At 42.4% G+C, this 10,628-nt stretch overlaps 1 protein-coding gene across 1 annotated transcript in view; it reads right to left on the reverse strand.

The window, feature by feature from the left end:
- Positions 1-10,388, reverse strand: part of PITPNC1 (phosphatidylinositol transfer protein cytoplasmic 1) — a 76,776-nt gene extending 66,388 nt beyond the window's left edge. Inside the window, exon 1 of the mRNA XM_064676432.1 lies at positions 9,692-10,388. Within this exon, the coding sequence (XP_064532502.1) occupies positions 9,692-9,739 (48 nt within the window). The 5' untranslated portion in view covers positions 9,740-10,388. The remainder of the gene's footprint in view (positions 1-9,691) is intronic.
- Between the last annotated feature and the right edge of the window lie 240 nt (positions 10,389-10,628).

Genomic DNA, 10,628 nt, shown 5'->3' on the forward strand with positions numbered 1-10,628 from the left:
GGCATTTGTTACTATGACATAACATTTCCACTCAAAGGCTGTTTGCCTCATCTCAAACCCCCTCAGAACACATTTAGAAGTTCACCATCACTTGACTCTAAGAGAGTTCAAGTTCAGACATGAAAGAAAGCAGAGACAGTGGAGAAAATAAGTATAGCAAAACACTGGAGAACAAATGAACAAAAAAAAAAGTCCCCATTGTAGGCTTTATTCTGTTTCCACTGAAGTTAATATGGAAAAAAACACACCAACATATCCTAAATGTATAACAGAGTCCCCTCAATACACACAAACATGTTTTTATACTGAATCATCCCTGAGATGAGGGGGGAAAAGAAAAAAAAAAAAAAAAAAGAAAGCAAAAAAACCTGGGCTTCACTGAGTAGCAAACAGTTTGGAAATGCAAATAAACTCAGCAACCCTGGAAGACACTGAAGAGATTTCAGAACTCGGTGCTCTCTTCAGCTTCAGCCTGGGAGAAAGATCCATGGTAACTGAGGGAATACAGGGATTCGAGCCCGAGCTGAGCACTCAAGAGGGAGCTGAATTATCAATTGTTCTGCTCTGCTGTGCAGTTCCTTATTCCCTGCAAGCCCCAGGCCCAGCAAGAGCAGCAGCTTTTTGCCAGCTGGCCACACGCCTGCTGGGCTTGGAGAGGCTCCTTCCCTGGGAGCATGACCAAGGACTCCACCAAGGGAGAAGGGAAAGGGAATCAAAGCCTCTCTAAAGCCAGGACTGCAAACTGACAGCAGAGAGGTGACTGACAAGTTTGGGGGATGAGGACAGCAATAACTTCATTCCACGTGGAACGACAGATTCCAGAAATTTATATTTTCTTTTAGTTTATGGCCATTGGTTCAAGTCAACTTTTGTTCAGACTGAGAGAAATCTGCAATGGATCTCCCGAGGGCAGGGGAATTATTTCAGATTTGCACCATGCAACTGGATTGGAATTTAAATTCCCAACATTTCTGTTCTATAAATATGCTGTGTTTTATGACACATATTTGGTGAAATCTTGGCCTCTTTAGCACCAGTGACAGAACTCATTGGTATCACTACGGTGGAAACTTCACTGAATGATTTTCCTTTCACACAGAGAGAAGCAAAATAAAAACTGATCCACTGAAGGAAGACTCAAATAAATTTTATATCAAGTCTATGTAATAACAGAAGCAGGCAGGCTACTTAAGAGTGTAATTATGTGTAAAGTTCAGGTGTTTCATTTGGCTTATTGCAGTCATTGTACAATTACTTTATTAAATGGAAATATTACTTAAAGGTCAGCTAATCTGCACTTTCAAAGAAAAGCCAGCCAAAAAAACCCCCAAAACACAAAAAACCCAACCATCTCTGTATGACCAGGACTAATACAAGCTTGGCCTGGGTAAGAACTTAATGCTTCTCAATAGAATTATCATTGTCTTTATCCTTCTGGTAAACACAATTTTTTGGTTCACAGTGGACTTCTGTATTTAGGGAACCTTTCAAGTAACGTGGTGACACAAGCACAAATGGTTATTTTTGTACTTTTAATGGCTTTTATAGAAAATGAGAGCAAAAAGCTGAAAATATATTCAACAATTAGTTGTGTTTGTCATCAGTGACTGATTGTTAATCAAGCAATCGAGCAACAGTGTGTGTCACACTGGAGTGTCATTATCACACAATTACTTTGTCATGCATTGTAATAATATTTTTACTGAAAGAAACCCTGAACATAGTCATTAATTGGTGAACACATTAAACCCAAGATGACATTTAGTGTGATGAAATGGAAAATAAGGCATACTCAGCATGCCCACAGAAAACAATTCCCACAGAGCTTAAGTATTCCTAAATCACTTGGGCAAGACTAATCTTAGAACAGACACGTAAAAACTCCTAAATAAAGACCATGGTTTTTCTGGAGAGCAGATGAACCAGTCTTTTCCTAAATCCAGGAAGAGACTGGTTCATCCCCAAACGTTCCTGTGTGTGACTCACATGACTCCTCGTGCTTTAAATTAAGGACGTGCCCAAGCTCAGGATGTGCCAGAGCTCAGAGGGTGCAAAACCAGCTTTGGAACTGCAAAAGTACAAAACTAACAGAGCCCCAAACCGCCTCAGCGTTTTCTGACCACAAACAAAGAAAAAAGATGGAAGATGCATATTTTTTTTGTGCCAAGAAGAGCCATTAAAATGTCATTCCTGCAATTTAGCACCCTGCGTTCTGCTTTATAAAAACGGTATTTTGATACATATCCAAGCATTCAAAATTGGCTGATCACTTATAGCCAAAATTGGGAAGAAATGGTGAACTGAGAAGGAGATAAACAAGATTAAGACTAGACTAAAAGCATTATATATAAACACAGGTGAAGTTCAAGTCTGGTTTCCACCACCTACAGACTGCAAACCCATCTGTTAACACAACTTGAAATCTATATTACCTTTTCTTAGCTCCTTTTTAAACACAGTCAATAATCCTGGGGAGCACCTTTCCTTGCTTTCTAGATGCCTGCAGACATCGATAATTACACTTGAATATGTGCACAATATGCCCACACAGAGCTCTTCAGGCTGCACTGGAGGGCTCTCAGAGCAAACCTGCATGAAATGGCACTATTGGCTTTATTTGGGTAGAAAATCTTACAAAATATACTGCTGGTCACAAGAGATGCTCTAGGAACCAAAGAAGGTAAAGAACAGAATATAAGGAAAATTATAACTATTTGAAAAAAAAAATATATTTAAATTACAAGTAAGTTTTCTGTGAGTAAGGACACAAAGGGTTACTCCTCGCCCACAATGACTATTTCAAGGGGTTTCATATGTGTACCATCCATCTCCATCCTTAGAGTGTCTAATGGTTGCCTCTGTGGTAGGTTGGACAGTAAGATGGAAAGCCTGCATGGATTTTAGCATCCACAACTGCCTCAGCTCTGTAAGGACAGCCTGGGGAACATATTTGTCAGCTCACCACTCACAAAGAAGGACACAGTGAATGAATCATTGTTATATACTATGGGTTTTCCATTACTGACTAGGCAGCCTTTTGTACCCAAGAACAGGATCTCTAATAGATTTTAACAATACAAATGTCTATCAGAATAAAATGAATACTCATAAAGGAAAATATAATTTGTAATCTTTCCTAGTTATTACAGAAATCTTTCTCTTCCTCTAATCTAAAGGGCTTTATAGACTTTAAGGGCCATAAATCACCTAAATTTTTTTGGCAGTCAGGCAAAAATCACATACAAATAGATATAACTATATTATTTCTAACCTTAAAAGAAGACAGATGAAGAAATTAAACAGACTGGACTAAGAGAAAATGTATTTGACATATCAGAGCTATCAAACTTCAAGCTGCCAATACAGACATCTACATTCATTATTAGGTACATAAACAGAAGTGGTCTCAATTTCTAAAGAGCTGATCACTCAGCTTTCACATCAACTCTTCCGAGAACCTCATGTTCTCAGCAAGTCAAAGTTCATCCCAAAATACCAAAGAAATAATTAAAGCGCTGAGTTTTAAAAGCCAGTATTGACATTCCGTGTGTTTCTTTCCCAGTTCTTTTCTTTCCAAGCCTGCATTATGCTTCAAAGACAAAGAGAGCTCAAGGAGTCCTTGATGGCATCAAAGCTCTGTAGAGTGCCTTAGCTCGAAAATGTCCTAAAACATTGACAGGCTGCATTTTCTTTTACGGGAAATGCAAAACTGGGCCCTGCATTTTGCTAAAAAAGTCCTCAAATCAACTGTGTGGTATCATTTGAGATATATATATATATATATATATACACCTTGGGGAAAACAAGTGTTGACAGGGAGAGACAGAGCAAGGGAGATAAAGAGAGGTGTATGTCAGAGCCTGGTGTTCCTTGGGTAATATCTAATCCTTTCCACTGCCAGATTTTTTTAATGATTTACACTGAAACTTGGAGAGCAAAGGTTGTCTTGTTCCCTTCACAGGGTTTTATTGAAAAGTGCAAACAGGAGTAAGGGAGAAAATTGGGTATTTTTGGTCTTCTCTTTGCAGTGGGGCTCAGTAAAGATCTGACATGTGCTCTGCATTGCTGTGCTTTGGAGCTGACCACACCTAGCACCCAAGCTAAAAAAGGGGTTTATTTTTCCCCGGGGTAAAACACAGCTCTCACTTTTCATCCGCTCATTCTCACAGCTAGACAGTGCATCAAAAGAAAACATAATAGGTGATTTTTGGGTATAATAGTTAAGTTGTGGTGCTTTCCCTCACCTGTTTTACCTGTTGCAGTGACTCTCCCCAGGCCAGAAGCTCTCAGGTCAGTGTGAGGTCACGCTGTGTGAGCCAAGGCCTTGTGATGTGAGCAGACATGACCACCCACCAAAGGCCAGATCCCTCTGCTAACAAGAGACTTACACAAGGATTTCTTTTGAAGGGTAAAAAGATGTTCATAATGGTGTAAAGAGGCTTCCTAGATCAATAATTAACTCTGAATGCCCCTCAGACAAACGTGGCAGTGCCCCCGTGGTGCTGAATGCAGAAGGCAGGTATGGCTGATGTTCTCTAAGGCACATCCAGACACAATGATTAACTACTGCAAAAGGTCCTTTATGTCTCACAGCAGTTTAGTGCCTTGTAAAGGAATTGGTGCAAGATGCATTATAGCTGTTGATAGTTTCAATTAAAATTGCACAGCAAGACTCCATTTTTGCTGGACAACTTCAGCTCCAAACTGCCAGAGAAACTTTTTCATCATTACCGGTGCAGCTATTATTTCATTTACAAGTAATAAACTGAATTAAATTTGAAAACTTGACTTCACCTCCTGTTTGCTTATAGTCCTCTTGCTTACAACCAACATACTGCTTTTACAAATGTTTCATACATTAAGGTACTTCTGAAAACATGTTCTGTGGCTACAGCTGGGAAATGAAAGCAGCACACACAGTTGATCATTATTTATTCTCTCTGTATTAACTGCAGGACAAGTTGGTGTAGTTTGTCCTGCAGTAGATCACTGTACTTATGAAAAAAAATTTTTTTACACTTTATACCCTACTAAAGGCTTTGTTGTACTACAGACACATGGTTATGTCTAAATATCATAACACCTGCTGACTCTCAGGGCATAACACCACCTTCTCAAATGCTTTCAATGAGCTTGAAATCTGTCTGAATAAAACATGTTATAACAAGTACCCTCTGTGCACAAAACAGAAGACTATGAAACCTTTTAAAGAAGAAATGTACCCAAGATTCAGAGAATACAAATACTGTTTACACAGATGTTGTTGAAATAATTTTACGTAAATAATCCACACTGGGAGAATTCATAATGTTTGAAACAAGAGCTAAACTATGGGTATTTTTATAAAGGGGCAAGGATAACACTTCTAAACCCAGAATTTAGGAATGCTGAGAGGACTTTTTGTTGAAAAACCATGAGCTCCATTTATGGACATTTTGCAGGTCTCTGCTTGTTTGTATTCATGACAATACAGCTGTTCCTCCACACCTCATGCAGGCAGAGCTCCCCACAGATCCAACCTGGCTTTTATTTAAAGCACAGAGTGGGAGCAATTCCACCAGGCTCAGCAGAGATAATCTTGGTTGAAATAAAGAAACAAAGCAAAGGAAAACCTGTTAGGAATTCAGGGATTGGCCGTGCTCGTAGAGTTCAGAACTAACAGAAATGTTAATGGCATCCCTGTTTCAGAGGAAAAAAACCTGTGATTCCTGTAGTGTATTTGATGTTTAGCTTTCAAATATACACAGCCCAGCTTCACATCTTTCACAGCATTTTACAGCAGTAACAACTCCATTTTCAACAGGATCCAGCAAAAATGTCTTTTGGCCTCTTCCCTTAAAGAAGAATCGCTTTCCACACAAATCAGGAACTTCACTGGACTTTGCCTCACCCAGAAGAGTTCAGTACCATGCTAACCTGTCACATTTGGGTTACATTTTCAGATAGAAGCCATGTAATCTTTCCTGTGAAAAATTGTGGAATTGTGATTTGCAATGAGACCCAAGTCTGAGAATTTTTTAGCATCTCTGCTCTTTTCCATTGCTTGGTGCTCTTTTCACTTGCTTAGGAATGTGCTTTTTTAACTGATGATATTTAAAAACCCACAATGCAGCCTATTATAATATTCTCCCATATGATGTAACAAGCTATTTGTAAGAATGAACTAACACATGAAAATGCAAGGGGAAAAATAACTGAGGCAGGCTCGTTTATTAATTGCAGCTGGGATGAGGATTGGTAACATATGCAATTAATGGAACAGATTTTACTTGCTTTATATATTAATGCAAAGAAATGGCCTTTTTTTCTAATTTTTAAGATCTTGCTGTTAACAAAAGGATTGAATTTGCATGGGTCCCTCCCAAAAGTACCACAAATGAGGTAAAGAATGACTTCTAATTGGCAATCATATTGGCTTTGTCAACCAACAGCTCTATTCTGACCTAGTTTACAAAGTTCTTACAGCAGTTGTTATTACTTTGCTTAGAAATTAACATGGTATTTCCTTTTCTAAATTATTTTAAAGCTGATTAGGCAGCTTCTGACCATACATATGTAACAGACCTAAACACCTGCCAATAAAAATTCAGTTTATTGACTTAGCCTCAGCTTTAAATAAGAACTATAGTGTGGTGCCACAGCATCCCAGCAAGGACTCTTGGAACAACCTGTCTTTCCTGGTGTTTATGGCCAAGGCACAAAGATGCATGTCCAACTCCTCTATCCTAGCTCAAAATACACCAGAGCAGCTCAGTTTGGAGCAAACAGCGTTTCTCAGGAAATGTTTTCTTTGCAAGAAAGCATCTGGCCTTCAAGCTGACAGGTAGGTAAACAAAACTCCTATAAATATTTGGGTATCTTATCTGATAAGGGCATCAAGGAAAGCACGACTCAGGAACAAGATCTACAGTAGCTAATGAAGGCTTTCCTACCCACAACAATGCCAGAAACTCTTCCAACCTGGAGACAGCGCTGCTGTTACACTGATGTATCAGTTCTTTACTCTTCTCTAGAGATAAATTTAGGTCATAATAGTCATCCAGAGCAGCACTAACTGCTCCCTGCTGCGTGCATAGGAATTTACACACAAGGTAATGACTTGCCTGGACATTACACAACATTTTACAGCACATTTTTTCACATTACACGCAAAATCCGACTGCAGAAGATCGGGTACAGGTGCTTGGCTGGCAGACTTAACACTCCATTTTGCTCCCTGTGCCAAATTATCCTCCCAGGAATGACATGGGAACCACTGTGGTGTTGGTGACAACACACCACCACAGACTAAAGACACAGCTCTTTCTCATTCACGCTGTGAGACTTCTGTGGAAGGGTAACTGGCAGGGCAGTGCTAAAAAAGGAAAACTGCTCAAGGAAATACTTTTGGATTTATGTCTAAAGTGCACAGGCCAAAAGCCAGAGCATCAACCATGGAAAAGCAGCGTTGTAAAGTCAAGTAAGAAAAACAGCACAAAAGGGGGAGCCAGGCTGTTGCATAAGAACTGCATTTTTCCCATACCTGTTGAAACACAGAACCTCAAAAACCCTTCTTGGATGCTTAAGTGCCAGCAGTGTCCATGTGAGTCAGGATCCCAGTGCCACTGCAGACCAGGGCCCAACATCCCAGCCTCATGGGAAACTGGATATCCTTTGGAAACTGCCTTTCCCTCAAAGCCCACTGAGGTTCAGAGTGACTTTGCCCCTTACAGGAGGCGGTTTGGGCCTCTCAGAACCAAACTGCTCCTGGTATTTGAAGGGTGAGCATCGCCCCAGGATGTTCTCCTGATGACTGAACCACCCCATCACCTTGTGGCAAAAACCATCACACGTTGTTGGCAGTTAATGTGCAACTGAGGGTATAAAAGTAGGATAACACCACTTCATAAGACTGTAGGAATGTCACAAGGATGAACCACTACGAGAAACACAGTGTGGGACTTTTTTAGTATGTAAATACTGTAACAAAAATAAGATATCTGCTAATTTTACAATTTTGTCCTAGTTCATTTTATAATTAGTAATTAAATTGATGCTAAATATCAGACATGTTCTAGGTTCCTCATTAAGGCATCTCAGCTGCAGCACTTGGATTAAATAATGGATGATTCAACATAAGAGAAACTACAAGATAGAGTATCTGTACTAATTCTGATAACATTCTAGAGAAAAATAACGACATCCAACATTTTCTTCTGCCTCATCATGAATCGACCATTCCTGTTTTGGGAGATTTTTGAACTTTTCTGCATCTGGAAGTCTTGTTTAATAACAACGTTTCAAAATAAATTAGATCTGCTCCCTTCTGATGATGTAGTGAACTGTCATTAACTAAGTGTAGTAGTCTGAGGGCATCAGGAACTGGCTTGGATAAAATGTTGTCTACAGTAGGGTAATGCAATAAACAAAGAAAATTATGTATTAAAAGAATAATGCCATCCAATATGCATAATAGAATAATGCAAAATATTCTATATTTGCATAATAGAATATGCAAAAGAATAATGCCAGGATACGATATAACTTGGATGGAAAAGGGCTAGAATTAAACCTATACCTGTTTAACTATATGTATGTGGTGGCTTTGGGTCCTGCTCCCTGCAGAAGGAATTTCCTGAGCAGCCCGAAGTAAATATTTGGCAGTTCCAATCCTCAGTTTCAGAAAACTGTTTAATTTGCCAGAACTGAAGACACGGACAAAAAGACCATTGAAATGACCACCCTGCCGTACTCCTGAAGACTCCTCCACACATATACTGCAGAAAATAAAAGTGTGCAGCAAAACACCGTCCTGGACGGACTCAAAGAACAAACGTGTAACTCAATTAGCGAGTTAATTATCCATTAATTAGCGAATTAAGCCCCTCCTCAGGGACCCTGGGCCAGGGCGCCCCCTGGCGGCCCCGGCGGCCCAGGCGGAACTTTGGGCGCAGCTCAAACGCAAGATCCGCGCCCAGCGCGGGCTCAGCCCCGTCCGCGCCACAAGTGGCTCCATAAAACAGCATCTTTTCACACTTGCAGGGCACCGAACCATAAACCAGCGCCTCTGTTTCGTATTCCATCAGGCCTTTAGGCACCTACTGCACCCGCAAACACTTCCCAAGTAACTCCAGAACACGTGTGCTCCGTGGGGGTGTTGCGGTCCTACTGAAAACTGTCCGCACACAAATAAAACCAATGTTCCTAACACGGAGTTGAGAGCACTCGACAAAGAGCAGTTTCACTTTCAGTCGTTTCTTTAAATGACAACAAAGTTTTACTAATAAATGATCGCCTCTCTTCCCTACCTGTGCAGGAGGGAGTTTCAGGCCATGTCCAGCTACGAGGGTATTTTAAGCAAAGGTGAAATATATTTAGAAACTGGGTTTTGGACAAACGCTTTATCAGATAGAAATTTCAGCACAAAATCATTCCCTTGCAAACATGCATGAGATTCCTCTGAAAAGTCTAGTTGGAAAACCTTTATAGCCAATATTTTGACGACACAGTGCTTTTGATACACTTAAGTTACCTTCGTTCCTGCAGGATTCCTTTATTTTCCAATAAAAACATTCCTCTCTAACCAATCATCTCCGACTAAGTTCATTACACGAAGAAGAAATATTCAGTAAAACAAATACAACCTCAAGACGCCTGGCAAGAGAAAACCCTGGGTAAGGAACAGCGTCTCCGGTACGAGCGCGGATCTTACCTCTTCAACTGTCAGAGGCATGCAGATCCGGTACTCCTTCATGAGCATATTCCTGCTGCTCAGTGCGGACCGGCGAACTGGGAGAAAAGTGCGGATTTCTGCACAGAGATCACGACGAAAACCAAACACGGGGGGAAATAATCAAGCCTCTTTCTCTGTGCGCGCTTGACAGTGTGTCCACAAGACAGTAGTGCAACCATCCAGGAAGGCTGACCCAGCAAGAAGAGAAACCAACACAACCGCTTCTTTCTTCCCGTCCTTCCTCCTTCACACCGCGATCATGGGAATCTCACGGACGCTCGCACCCAGATACGCTACCAAGTCTCAAACCCCCACCGCTCTCGCCCCAGCCGGAGACATCCGTCGGAAGTGCACGGAAACGCCGGGCTCTCTCGCGGCTGTGTCAAGACATGCCTGGGGCGGCGAAAAGAACAAACGAGCCGAAAATGTGGCTCTCGCCCCCGCCGGCAGCACGTCGGGCGGCAGGAGAGAGATGCGATGCTGAGTCCCGAGACAAAGGCTTTTTATAACGTTCCCTCTCCCGGCTGCCAAGCGCGGCTCCCACCTCCCCGCCGCAACGCGGCTGCGGCCGCCGCGGCTCCCGCTGCGCTCGGGGCGGGGGCACGGGGGGGCAGCGGCGGACGGGCGGCCGCGGGTCCCCGCGCAGCCGCGGGCGGGCGGTGGTCACGGGCGGGCGGTATCGGCGGCGGCCCCGGCGGGGCTGGGCTGACATCAGCGGGGCGGCAGGAAGGACGGAGGGAGGGAGGGAGGGAGCGAAGGAGGGGGGGGGACCGGGCGGGCTCAGCGGGGCCGGGCCGCGGGGGCTCCGCGCTGCGCCCGCCGGAGCCTCCCGGGAGGGGGAACGGGCAGCGCCGAGCACGGAGAAACCGCGATTTTGGTTTTATTCTTCCGCGAGGAGCTGTCGGGTTTTGGAAGT

This window comes from Pseudopipra pipra, chromosome 19, assembly GCF_036250125.1.
Source record: "Pseudopipra pipra isolate bDixPip1 chromosome 19, bDixPip1.hap1, whole genome shotgun sequence".
NCBI lineage: Eukaryota > Metazoa > Chordata > Aves > Passeriformes > Pipridae > Pseudopipra > Pseudopipra pipra.